We start from the raw sequence: 13,828 nt of genomic DNA on the forward strand, positions 1-13,828 counted from the left end.
TCGTTTGATCGAGATTATGCGCTATTACAATGACGACGACTTGCTTATTAGGGTAGGGAGATTATTAGGGTTTTCAAAATTTGATACAAAAATGAATGATTTATTAAAATGATAACAATTAATGGAATTAGAATTTTGTGTTTATTGAAAGTAATCTCAATAACTCTTATTTGGGTGGGATACGTATTGTTTTAATTCAGTTTCAAAATTGGAAAGAAAATGAAATAGAATTTAAATTATTTTAGATTGTTTAAATATACGTGTTATCGCGTTTAAATTATTTAATTGTTTTGTATAGTACAATAAAATTTCTTCAAAAACTTGATGAATGAAATGCTGTGTATAATGCTTTTCTCTTCTCATGAAATCAAATGTTAATTTTCTTGAATGACTTAACCAACACTATTCCATCTACAGTATTCACGTTTGACCGATTTTTCAGGCCGACCGATTGTGTTGTTATTAAATCTATGTATTGTACTTACATACATATGTACATGTGTACATCTATAAACAATACACGTTGGATATAAACGTGTCAGAATTGTCAAAGATATTTCATGATCCCTCATTGAAATTTGCAAAAACTAATCCAAAATTCTGAAAAATAATATTGTTATAAATAAAACGATACTTTTATTTGCAAAAGTTTCATACTTAAAATTGCATTTGTTTTGAACCGATAGAAAGAATGTTTATAAGAATAAATATTTATTGTTCATAATGATTTTAAGATTTGTTGAATTTCGTGATTCGTATAAAGCGGTTTACGCCTTCATAAAAAAGAACTCTCGCGTGCGACAGCAATTATTACGGATAATGATTGTCCTAGCGGTCTTTTAGGCTTTGCGCTTACGGTACGGAGCATCAATTTTGTTGTTTGTAACCGTAACGTATATACGATCTCTCTTACGATATATAATACATATTTATAAAAATCTACAATACATATATATGTGTATGTATGCGTCTCTCTAAAAATGTCTACATATAATAGATATCTACATGCGTAGTAAATATAATATATATCACGATCAATCATCAATAATGGTTATAATTTATTATTTACTATTATTATTAAATTTTTTAAGCATCATTATTTTTCTTTTTCTTGTTCCAGAAAATGCAGGACGGGACGGACATTTAACGTCGTAAACTGTGGTGTATAAGCCAGAAATGATTAAACCATTAAAATTTATTAAAAGTGCCTTCATAGTTGGCTGGTATTTATTATTATATTTGCTTGTTGATATCAACGGACAGATTGCATCAGAGTACGGATGTCCACCACAAGAAAGAATTCTCCCCTGCAGATGTTCAACTCGTGACACGGAGATTCAAATATGGTATAATAATAAAAGAGAGATTTTATCTATTTATTTGAATGATTAATAATAATTATTTTATTTTTCCATTCAAAGGTGCAGTCATAGTGAATTAGCAAAAGTATTGGAGGGATTAAAAACGGTTAGCCATTATGTGGATCGTCCGATAGACGAGCTGATTCTTGAGAATAATAATTTACCTAGTCTCCCAGGAAAAACATTTACTACTTTAAAAGTTTTACGTTTAATGTTAAGAAATAATAGATTAGAAAGAGTGTCGCCTGGTTGGTTGGAAGGTTTACACGATTCCTTATTAGAGATCTTCATTGTGGAATCTGATTTACGTTCGTTACCTATTGATAGTCTTGAAAATCTTCAAGGTCTTGAAGCCATAACTCTACAAAGTCGAGTTATGAAAAGATTACCGAAATTTTCTGGGCTTCCAAAATTAAGATATCTTCAAATAAATTCACCTGCTTTGTTAGAATTAGCGCCAAGGAATTTTCAAGAACTTCCGAATCTCGAAGAGTTACATGCTTTTGGTAGTCCTCGTCTAGTTCGATTGGAAGCTGGTCTCTTCCGTGATTTGCCACGTTTGGAATTGATCAATATTACGAATTGTGGTATTCATTGGATTCATCCTCGTACTATGATCAATCTTCCAGAATTGAAAGAAATATCTTTAGTCGGTAATGATATTGTTGACGCTGGAATGGTTGGTCGAGCTTGCATGGATCTTCCATTACTTTCGGTGATACGACTTGATCGAAATCATATTAATAGGCTTGCGGAAGGTTCTTTCGTCGATCTTCCTGTATTAAATCGTCTTTATTTGTCGCGTAATCTAATAACTGAAATATTTGCCGGATCATTTCGTCATTTACCAAAATTGAAAACTATCGATTTTAATCACAATCTGATACATCGTATACATCCGGAATTTTTCCCTCGAAGATCTTCTAATGGATTGGAAGAAATGTGGCTTATCAATAACGATCTCAGTCACATTGCCGAAATACGATCGGTTTTGGAAGCTTTGCCAAGATTAAAATTTCTCGATGTAAGTTACAATCAATTGGAAGAAATTCCATACGGTGCTTTGAGAGGTCATCCTACTTTAGAGAGATTTCATTTGGATCACAATCGATTAGGATTCTTACAAAGGGAAACGTTTACTTCTATGCCAGCTCTGCGGGAACTTCATCTTAGAAATAATTCATTATCAAATTTATTGGAAGCCCCATTTTGGAATTTGCCGGCACTTAAAGTAAGATTCTTTTTAAAAATATCAATCATTTATGTTTAACATTTTACTGATATATGATATATAATTTTCAGGGATTGGATCTTTCTGAAAATTATTTCAGACATATAGAGCCACGTCTTTTAGCGAATTTACCTAATTTAAGACGTTTGGATCTAAGTGGTAATTCTATAGGATTGATAGAACCAGAATCTTTCCGAAATACACCTGCCCTGGAACACGTCAACGTTTCTAGAAATGCTTTATCCATACTGCATCCTCTAACTTTCAGACACTTAACTAATTTATATGAACTCGATGTTGGTTGGAATCGAATGTTAGAAATTGTCCCTGGCTTGCCAAGAAATATAGAATACCTTCATATGCCTATGAATCGAATCGTTGCATTGCCATCTATCGCATCTCAAGATCTTACACTTCCAGTTTTAAGAAAATTGGACCTCAGTGCCAACGGAATCGAAAGAATACCACCTGGTGCTCTTAATGAATTGACCAATCTTCGTAAATTGATCTTGGGATATAATGCACTTAGAGCTATAGAAGATGGTACTTTCGATGGTTTATCCAAATTAGAACAATTGGATTTAAGGTACAACCGATTAGTTACGTTACATGGTAGAAGTTTTAGACCACTAAGATCTTTAATGGATTTAAATATTCGTGGAAATCGTTTGGAAGTTCTTAGACCAGATATTTTTCAAGAGAACACCAGGCTGCAAAAGCTTGATTTTAGTAGAAATAATCTTGCACAAATTCCTCATTCTACATTCGTAAATACAAGGTAAGAAAATAATACAAAATTCTTTGATAATAGAATACTTTGTCTCAATCATTATTACAATCCTATTACTTTCGACAATAAATTTTGATAAAAGAGTAATCATTTTGTATATAAATCATTAGGAAAAATATTGTAATAGACGATAAATTGCTAACATAGTGATAGTTCGGCGAGAGAGCGGTTTCACTCGCATTTACTTCGTTACGTCATTAGAAAATTGGTCCCTAGAAAGCTCCTCGCATACTTACTTAATAATATCTTCTCGTTCTACCATTCATTATTTAACATGCTTCACGTATTTTCTATTATGTATACATATTTCCACAAAATGATAGATGCTGTATACTACATAAATTCTTTATGTATGTTCTATCTAGAAAAAGTATAATTGATTTTTGGCCATAATTTTCCTTAATTAAATAATTATTATTTATATATCCTGGATTAGATAATTATCTGCATAAAGTGTAGCTGTACTAATTATATAAGATATTGGCCATCGTTTTTCTAACCTTAAATAATTATTTTATTCATACATATTTTTTTTATATCTTAAAATATATCTACGATTAAATAATTATTATGAAAAGTTAGTGGAAGCATTCGATATAAAGAAGAATACGTAATCACTATGATAATTACAGGGACCTTCGGGAATTATACGCGTCGCACAACACTTTGACCGAGTTACCCGGATCGTTGCACGGTTTAATGGCTCTCGAAATCCTCGACTTGAGCTTCAACAAACTGAACATCCTGTCACCGGAAACACTGAGCAGTCTGTCGTCTTTACTTGAACTAAGACTGGTTAGAAATCGAATAAGGGAATTACGAGAGGGTGCTTTTGATGGTTTACCGCGATTATCTATAATCGATCTTGAAAATAATGATCTTAGGGTAATCGAAAAAAATGCGATTAGAAGATTGGCTGAGCTACAAGCTATAAGACTTGGAAAAAATCTTATAAAGGTATTGTATATTTCAAGGATTATATATTAATATAAAATATTTATATAATTAATATAAAGAGTGGAACATATCAATCGAAATATATTTAAATATCTTTGTTATTTTTGGTTTTATGGAAAAAGTTTTTAAGACAAACTTAAATTACTTTAATAGGTATATGTGCCGGTGAAATCATTTTTTTACATGGAACCGTGTTTTTTAATGCATTAGTAGATGTAAAGATTTTTAATAAAAAAGTATTCATCGATGTAGAAAACTATTTATTTAAAAAATATTTCAATTTCAATACTACTAAGAAACTATTTACACATTTAATAAAATGCTGTAATAGTGGTATTAAAACAGTGTGGATTTCTTAGCAATATTTAAATTGTAAAACTAATAATAACGGAGATAATTAGAAGTTCCAATTTAAATTCTCTTCCCTGTATATACATGAAGAAATATAACAATTAAATAACCACATGTTCATAAATTTGTTGTTAGACAATTCCAAGGGGTGCATTCTCCGAATTACCTTTACTTCAAAGTGCGGAACTTCAAGAAAATCATATTTTAGAAATCGACAGTAAAGCTTTCATCAACGTGCCTCATCTTCTCTTTCTAAATTTAAGTAATAATCATTTACCGAGTTTGGAATATGCTGGTTTAGAAAGTCTTCAATCATTAGAAGTTTTAGACCTGAGTAATAATCGCTTGGCTCGAGTATCCAGTGACAGTTTGGCTGCGATGGAATGGCTAGTCGAATTAAAAGTGAGAATAAAAGTTAATATCTATCTTTAACGAACCTTTTCGAGAAAGGCTGGAGACTATTTTGTTAATACCATCAAGCGGGGAATAGCTACTTTCTCGCGAACAGTGAAATCTCTCCTTGAAGCGTGGAATAACTCAGCAATTGCTCCGTTGCGTCTCGTGAAACTAATTATTCGTGTGTACTTATATATATATATATGTCCTTTTATATTTTAGTTATTCTTTTTTCTTACTTTTTTCTTTTTCTTTATTTTTCTTTTTGTTTTTTAATTTTTTTACTTTCACTTTTTTTTAGATGGATAACAATAGAATATGCGCAATACAGGGTTCACCTTTTGACGAAATGCCAAGATTACGTGTTCTTAGTTTGAGAAGCAATCGGATGGCATCCGTTTCGGAAAATGCATTTAAAAGATTAAGATCCAATATCGCTATTTTGGATATCGATGGTAACAATTATTTCAATATTAACACGAATACAAATTCTAATCTCTTTTTCGATGATAAAATTATTTAAAAAAATATAATATAGGAAATCCTTTATCATGTTCTTGCGGTATGTTATGGTTGAGGGGATGGTTACAACAAGCATCGTCGGAAGGTCCGAGATGTGCTGATGGATCTCTTTTTAAAGAAATCAGATTATCTCGTCAAGATTGTCAACATGAAAGACTAATTGTTCCTCCTGTTCATCCTGGTTGCGAAGCTGAAATGGTTAATAACGTTACTCCTGCTTCAGGTTAATAAATAAAATCGAATATAACTATCAGAATTTTATTTAGAGATCATATTTAAATTAATTTTTTGTAGGACTGAACGGAGCTACAGAAACGGTATCACTTTGGATGAATTTAGAAAGCTCGACCAAGAGACCATCCGTTTCTCATAAAAATGATTATTACGAATATTTAAATTACCATTCGAACAATAAAAGCGATCATTCGAACGTGTCTACTTCCCTCCCAATAGTATCAACCGAAGCTACAATTTTTCAATCAGTTAAAACTATACAAAGTTCTGAAACTATGAAATATTTAAATGCGAAGAATGCAACGAATCAATTAAAAAAAAATTCCTCTATAATACCACCTTCGCCGGGTAGTTCAGGGTTTACTTTCTTTGGTGTTCCTCTGCCTAATTTGAATTTTAATTTTTGGGGTAATACTGGTAGAAAAGCAGAAAGGAAAGAAACATCAGGAGGTAGACCTGGACGAGGACGTTACAGAGTATTTCCACCAACCGAGCCAGAAATTCATAGGGGTGGTTTTATACCTTTACCACGAGGACAAGGTGGTTTCATTCCTATTATTGATTCGCCTCATTTTATTTACGATCAAAAACAAATAAGAAATGATACTCTGAAAGATAATCAAGATCAAAATACTAATCATATTCGCATACAAGAAGGACATAATTTGAAACATTCGAATGATACCATATCTAAATTAGAAAACAATGTTTCAAAAACTAACAAATCTCGAACAGGCTCAAAAAGTAAAGATGAACTTTTTACCTCAAATGTTGTTGGCTCTTCAAAATTTTCTAACAATTTAACTGAAAATGAGTATGTTATTATAATAATTTTATGTCACATATTCGAATAGAAGTATATAATTAGAATATTTGTTTCTTTGTAGGTCATACTCTTCATTAAATTTAACGAAAAGTATTAAATCATCGTTACTTTCTAACGAAACATTACAAAAAAGAAATGAAACATTTGTTACAACAGAACTTGATCTAGGTGATAAATTAATAATGAATATAAAAGAACGTAAAATGATTAATGATTCGCGAATGGAAATTGCAAGTACAATTGTCTGGACGACACCAAGAACTGATTTGGCGAAAATGGCATTTCCATCTAATAAAGCAATAATAACAACAATTAATAATAATCGTGAAAATTTAAATGATTTTCATATAATGAAAGATAAAAATATCTTTTGGAACACTGAGACGATGGAAGCTCAGAAAATGGAAACGACTATGACAATGATTAATCCACAAAATGAATCTACTGGTAAGATTTATCGAAACTACACATCTAATTATTTTTTCAAATGTATTTAACTCTTTTCTTATCATCATTTCAATAAGATATGAAAGGAAATTGTTCATTTTTATAGATAATATTCGTATAGTTACAACATACTATCCATCTACTTCTTCATCTACAACAACAATGGTGACGACTATGACAGCAAAGACTACAACAACAAATAAATTGAAAGATAAAATTATTGGAACTTCACAAACAAGTCGAAAGACAGAAGCATCAGCTTTGTCAGCTTTTCTGGCACCAGGTGGTCAAATTCCTTCTTCCATATCAACAACTAGCTTACGTACTTTGGGTAGGCCAACGATAACAAAAGTACCATCTCCATATTTAGCTGAAACTACTGACCATAATCGAAATCAGGAAAAAGAAAATCCTATAGCTGATGCTGTTCAAAGAAATATTGAAAATTTAGAATATGCATTTTCAAACAACAAAGAAACGACTACCGCACATGATAATGTTAAAATAATCGAAGATAATCGTTTTAATTGGTACTTCCAACATTACAATGATACCAATTTAGAACCATTTATTGGAACGGTTTATAGCAATAGCATTAAAGTAAGTACTTATCGATCTTTGTTATTATTTCAATTATGTTTTGTTATATATATAATCTAATTTGAAGTACTATATTTACTTTTTCTTAAGCATCGAAATTGCAAATGTAAAAATATAAAAAATTTTTATTGCATAAAGTTGTATTTAATTATTTGTGTTTGTCTTTACTTTAAATAATCATAAATCGATTATACAATACAAATTTAGCAAAGTTCTTATCATAGTAATTCATATATATATTGGTATATATTTTATAAAATTTATACGTTCTAAATAAAAAAATAATGTATATCTTTTAAAAGTGTTAATCTACATAATTATTAAATGCCTTGATTTCTCTCAACTAAAAACAAAATTTAATATACGTAGGATTTTTCTTTGTTTTTTGTGTATTTGTTTTAAAATTTTTTTTTATTTAGACTCTACAATATTTTAAGTAAAAAATTTCATTTCCTACAAAATACAGTGTCTCTATAATGTTTATGAAGTATTTATAACCATTTGATAAATCCATTTCAGATAATTTCATAGAAAAATTCTGTTTTAGTATAATCACAAAATTCGTAATATCTGATTATTTTGTATTACTGGTTTTCAACTGGAAGAAAACAACATGTAATTATGTATCAATGAATTATGTGTTAACTACAATTAGACTTCATATCCACATTTTTCATAAATCATTTCATTTCATACATCGTCATGTAGTATATTGAAAACTGTAATAACAACGTACATGTGACATTTACAAGAGAAAACCTATATATTTAAATTTGATATAATTATTGTAGTAAGTGATTATGATGATTTCAAAAGCGCGAAAATAGGTAACTTCGTCGTTCTGTATTAATTTAATAATTAATCTCTGTCGATATTTTTGTTGAAAAATACAAATTCATTACGTATATATTATAAACAAGCATCGCTATTTACATACGCGAAGCTAATTATTATTCTAAACTTAGACGGTTCTAATTTTTTAATTCACGAGTTAAATTTTTTATCGAGATGTACAACATTTCTCATTCATTGACTTTTAGGTTTTCCTTTTTCTTTTTCATCTTTTTTGTCTTCTTCTTTTTTCTCATCTTTCTTGGCATCTTTCTTGTCCATTTCTTTCTTCTCGGCATCACGATTAGTCAATTTATTATTAATTAAGTTGTGAAGAGCCACTATGGATCTGACCAGTGCTGCTAAATATACTACCAACATTTGATCATTTGTTTTAACATATAATGAATCAATGAAACTACTCTGTGTCATATCTGGTAATAAATTAAATATATCTTGCAGTTGATAAATAATTTGATGATTTATTGGTAATTTACCATTACCAACCTAGAACAAAAATAAAATGTTTATATATTTTCTTGTTATTTGTAAATTGAGGAAGAATAAAAGATTAACGTGTGCACAAAAATTTGATATTTACTTGTATTAGATAATCTCTTATTTCTCTTATTTGCTCATGAAGACCTTTCAACCCGAGAAGTTGATTTGTAATACGTTGACTAAGTGTTCCAACTGTTGTATCTTTAATGTCACGTAACAAATGCTCAACTCCAACCTCTTCAGCTTCTTCTGCACCAATTTCGCTAGGTATGTGCTCAAATGTTTTAGAAGTTGGCGAACCATCCTATTAAAGTAACAATAAATATTAAGATAACAATTTATTTAAATACTGTTCATTGTCATTATATATAAATAAGCTTACATCGTGTACTTCCTCTATTGCTTGATATGCCTCAGTAGGAAGACCTAAATCTTTTGGTTTAGCATCTATAATAACTAATACAGAATTTGGGCAATATCTTCTGATCAATTCATTGATAGCAACATCATTTTGATGTAGTTTAGGTCCTGTGTGATACCAACCTACTACTTTCTCTCGAGCTAGAAATACATGTTTTTTATAATAATTGAAAACAATTCAATACAATATAAAAACTATCATATCATCCATTACCATTAACTTTTTTGAACATTCCATACATATTTTCAAGATAATCATGGTCAAGAAACCACACGCTCTTATCCTTGTCATCTTCATCAAAGGGGACTGAAAAAAATATTACAACCTTATTGATTATTTATATCTTTTTCCCCTATTTATACTCTGTCACAATAAAAGTTTAATAGCATGAACAGGAGCTGCGAAATCTGAATGTATATTTATAGCAATATAAAATCCTAACCTGCAAAACTATTTGACACATCTAAGACACCTTTGGCTCTCCAACAACCAAGAAGTACACCAACTACTCTTTTTTGATTTCCAATCTTTCCCATACGATTAAAATGATCCACCACACTCAATAAAACTAAAGGATGGACTACTACTTTTGTAGTAACAACTTCTTGACTCGGCATTTTTTAGCTGTCTTCAATCACTCTTCTAACCTAAAAGATGATGACCAACTGCAATTATTGACGATTACTAACCACTACTGTTAACAGCCTTAAAATAAAATCTACCTAGATGGTGTATTAGTATTTCTAAAAGCTGCACTACAATTTAATGCAGCCAAATCAAATTTTCTACAAAATGTTAAAAATTATTGAATATTAGTTCAAATTACCTATTATATTCTTTACGGATTGTTATCTTATCAATTTTTTTCTCTATATGTTTAAATAGTTTAAGCATTATAACAATAAAATATAAATATAGGGATCATGCGTGAAATATAGAGGCAGCACTACTGTCGGAGTGAGCGCTCTCTTGTGTTTCATTGGTGAACATAGTGGGATCAAAACGAAAATTTAATAACATTAAAAAAAGTTATAACAATGGAAAAAATAATAAAATATGGATTCCAACCTGTAGTTAATAATATTATACATGGCCAAAACGATGAGAAAGGCAACAAATTATTCAAATCAAAGCATGTGTACGGTGTTGTTGAAAAAACGAATAACATTAGAACTGTCATGACAAGATTTATTAAGATCTATATTTATTGGATCACAACTCGAATCTTGAACATTTTTTACAATTGGTATTTTAGCTTCACAAATTTTATTTTGTGTTTTCTTTATTGGAATAATTACCTGTACTGCGGCCGTGCTTAAATCGTTATGATAGTTGAGATTACAAAAAAAATATGTCAAATATTCATAAGCTCCGTCTGTGACTATCTCTGTTTGACAACTTATGCTCCGTTGCATAGGCTTCACCGTAACAGTTTCAACATGAATATCAATCTGATGTTCTTCAACACTACTTGCATGTTCTTCATCATCTTGCTCCATTACTGTATCTATCGTATTTTCAATGTTTATGTTATTTCTATTTTTTTCACTCACAATACATTTATTGATGTGGACTATGTTTCTTTCACGATTTCTGACTCGTTGGAAACATTCTAAGGATTGAATGTTTCTTTTTATATTTTCACGACCAGGAAAAATCGAAGGAACATAAGATGGATGTAACGGATGCTCTGATTTTTCATTATTTACAAAAAAGGTACTACAAATCCTCGTATATTTATTTGGTACCCAGTCTTTTGGATTTTTTCTGAAATCAAAGAAAAGAATTAAAAGGTTAAGTCATAATTATAAGATAAATGCCACAAATATTTGAAATTTCATCAACAAAATGATCAATTGTTACATACGTCACATTTAAATGTAATAATTTTACTGAATGTTACAGTTCATTTTAAAAAATTTTAATTAATATTTTACTTACACGTAATTTTTCACTGCATTCATCCACTGTTTACGTTTTACTATTTTCCATGAGGCTCCTAACATGCTCTCTGGAAATTTATAAAATTTCACTTCCACACCGAATCCACGTTCTCGACGTGATATATTATTATATCCAAGAACACAACAATTTTTTCTCGAAGTTGGCATTATTAAAAAAAATTAAATATATTTTATTTATAATTATTTTAAAGTAAATCACGTATGTTTACGTTAAATACATGATCCCAACTGCTTTGGATACTTGCCACTAATTGGCGTAAAAATCTACCGCGGTATAGGGACCCTATAGGAGGGATGCGCCATGTACATTGCTGGGGGACCGGAAGAACTCGATTTTGCGCGCGAATGATTCAAACATTGAAATAATTATGAAATAATAAATTGCATCAAATACAGAAAAAAATGAACTATATTTAATGATAATTAAAAATTTATATTCAAATAGAATAGGTTACACACAAAAATTATTATAAATTCAATAAGAAAGATTCAATTAAGTTTGATTTGATAAAAGGCAATAAGCCTGTAAACAAACGATAAGTTATAGATCTGATTTTATTTTTACCTTTTATTTTTTCAGTTGAAGATATTTCTGACCATGATTTATTTCGTGATAGCTTGATACATTCATTAGAATTTATGTTTAGCTCTTTCCCCATATGAGAAAATATAGATATTTTTATAAAATAATTGACTTAATATATTGTAATATTATCGACATATAATATTTGTTTTGTATACTTACAGTAGAATTCCAGTTTTTAAGGGCAATTGCCATTATTTATATTATCAATATATATTTAAATTTATAAGCCGATTTTAATAAATTTAAAAGTATTAGTCGTTTTATTAATTAATTTATCTGAAATTCCAGTTAATTAGTATCTTTCGAGTAAATACAAAAAATAAAAATCTAGAGAAATTACAAAATTACAAAAAATTATAAAAATTTTATAAATAAAAAAATGAATATTCCTGCTTATATTTTAAATATACTAGAATGGTTAATTGTACCTTATAAATTTAAATGGAACATGACTTGTTAATTGACAATTACATGTGTAATGTTCTATGTAACTGATTTTCACAGCAATATGAAAGTACATTGGTAACGAACAACACGTTTTTCAGTTATTCTGTAAATTTTTGTGGAATCTTTTATGTATAAAATTGTATTAACTATAGGATAGTAAACAGATAAAGAGATATATGGGTATATGACTTAGATGGTATATGACCTAACGATAAACAAACAGTAGGAGGCAATAATTCTAGGTCAATCCAGTGCTGTCAGATCGTGGGTAAATCTTACCCTCTCCCTGTGCCACTGGGATTGCACACAATGAAAGTTTTCCATGTCCGTGTGTTTGGGATGTCGAGGAAAGCCGAGTGTAACCGAAGTTGGCGGTTGGCCACGAAGTGGCACATTATGAAAGCGACTCATGTCCATGTGTTCGGACGACACGAGTCGCTTTCATAGTGTGCCACTCCGGCGTGCCCGCCAACTTCGGTTACACTCGACTTCTTTCGACATCCCAAACACACGGACATGGAAAACTTTCATTGTGTGCAATCCCAGTGGCACAGGGAGAGGGTAAGATTTACCCACGATCTGACAGCACAGGGTCAATCAGTGATCCCAGAGACTTTAGTTCGTCTGATCGACACAGGGGCGTAAAATTATCGTACGCGGCAGAAAATTATCGTACGCCCCGGGAAAATTTGAAACCCGACAATTTCTCGGACGAAATTTTCAAAATGTGGAAAAAGTATCCAAGTTCCAACTTTTTCAAAGTTGATGACCTTTTTTTTTTTAGTCATCAAGTTCAAAACCCTATCATGAAAACGATAAAAACGGCGGTCCGCGGGGAGATAGAAGACCGGATCGTACACCACGAATTTTGGATCGTACAGGGCCTCAATTATCGTACGAATGGGATCACTGAGGTCAATAAATATATACAAACAAGAGAGAGTTGTCAGATAATATACATAAATATGAATATAAATATAATAGCTATTGTTAAAATAGAAATCGCTCGTAGCGCGCGGGGTGAAGGGGATATGTGGATTTAGGTTTTACAGCCTAAGGAACGGTTACGAAATTTCGAATCAAGGATAGGAAGGGAAGGGGTAGGAATTCAACGTTAACGAAGTTTCTCGAATTCGTATATTCGTATATGGTCAGCTGTTCGCTAAAAAATACGATTTGAAATTTTACATAAATACGTACTTCTTTAGCTGTAGTAGTGTAGTAGTTACAATAGCGGCCGCCAGTATCTATATCATTCCTCGACAGTGAAAAGTATCTTTATCTAATTTTTCTTTCTTTGTTTTTCTTGATTGCTCACTAGTCACCATTCATTACTCAGGGACAATAGAATAGAGTTAGACGT

The 13,828-nt window shown here is 30.6% G+C and overlaps 3 protein-coding genes across 6 annotated transcripts; 1 reads left to right on the plus strand and 2 right to left on the minus strand.

Annotated features, from left to right (window-relative positions):
- Positions 1 to 665: 665 nt before the first annotated feature.
- atk (artichoke) lies at positions 666 to 8,191 on the plus strand. The gene is made up of 10 exons (XM_015332118.2): positions 666 to 1,346; positions 1,422 to 2,592; positions 2,664 to 3,370; positions 4,015 to 4,339; positions 4,826 to 5,092; positions 5,388 to 5,541; positions 5,625 to 5,831; positions 5,903 to 6,656; positions 6,730 to 7,115; positions 7,222 to 8,191. The coding sequence occupies exons 1-10, from the start codon at positions 1,177 to 1,179 to the stop codon at positions 7,773 to 7,775; spliced, it is 4,695 nt and encodes a 1,564-aa protein (XP_015187604.1). The 5' UTR covers positions 666 to 1,176; the 3' UTR covers positions 7,776 to 8,191.
- Positions 8,192 to 8,366: 175 nt separating this feature from the next.
- Positions 8,367 to 13,803, minus strand: Rpn8 (regulatory particle non-ATPase 8). Of its 4 annotated transcripts, none has more exons than XM_089177268.1 (6): positions 13,666 to 13,803; positions 9,911 to 10,115; positions 9,682 to 9,774; positions 9,430 to 9,608; positions 9,148 to 9,351; positions 8,367 to 9,053 (listed from the first exon to the last, which is right to left on the minus strand). In XM_089177268.1, exons 2-6 carry the CDS (start codon positions 10,083 to 10,085, stop codon positions 8,742 to 8,744), a joined length of 963 nt encoding a protein of 320 aa, XP_089033394.1. In that variant the 5' UTR covers positions 10,086 to 10,115; positions 13,666 to 13,803; the 3' UTR covers positions 8,367 to 8,741. The 4 variants fall into 4 exon arrangements, with proteins under 4 accessions (XP_089033394.1, XP_089033390.1, XP_015187609.1 ...); XM_089177264.1 differs by lacking the exon at positions 13,666 to 13,803 and adding an exon at positions 10,767 to 10,898; XM_015332123.2 differs by lacking the exon at positions 13,666 to 13,803 and adding an exon at positions 10,295 to 10,413.
- On the minus strand, positions 10,449 to 12,075 carry LOC107072310 (regulatory particle non-ATPase 8). The gene is made up of 3 exons (XM_089177275.1): positions 11,998 to 12,075; positions 11,410 to 11,479; positions 10,449 to 11,235 (listed from the first exon to the last, which is right to left on the minus strand). The coding sequence occupies exons 2-3, from the start codon at positions 11,472 to 11,474 to the stop codon at positions 10,596 to 10,598; spliced, it is 705 nt and encodes a 234-aa protein (XP_089033401.1). The 5' UTR covers positions 11,475 to 11,479; positions 11,998 to 12,075; the 3' UTR covers positions 10,449 to 10,595.
- Positions 13,804 to 13,828: the final 25 nt, after the last annotated feature.

The sequence above is a fragment of the Polistes dominula genome, unplaced genomic scaffold (assembly GCF_049000335.1).
Source record: "Polistes dominula isolate Pdom_NZ unplaced genomic scaffold, Pdom_raw_medaka contig_624, whole genome shotgun sequence".
In the NCBI taxonomy this organism is placed as follows: Eukaryota; Metazoa; Arthropoda; class Insecta; order Hymenoptera; family Vespidae; genus Polistes; species Polistes dominula.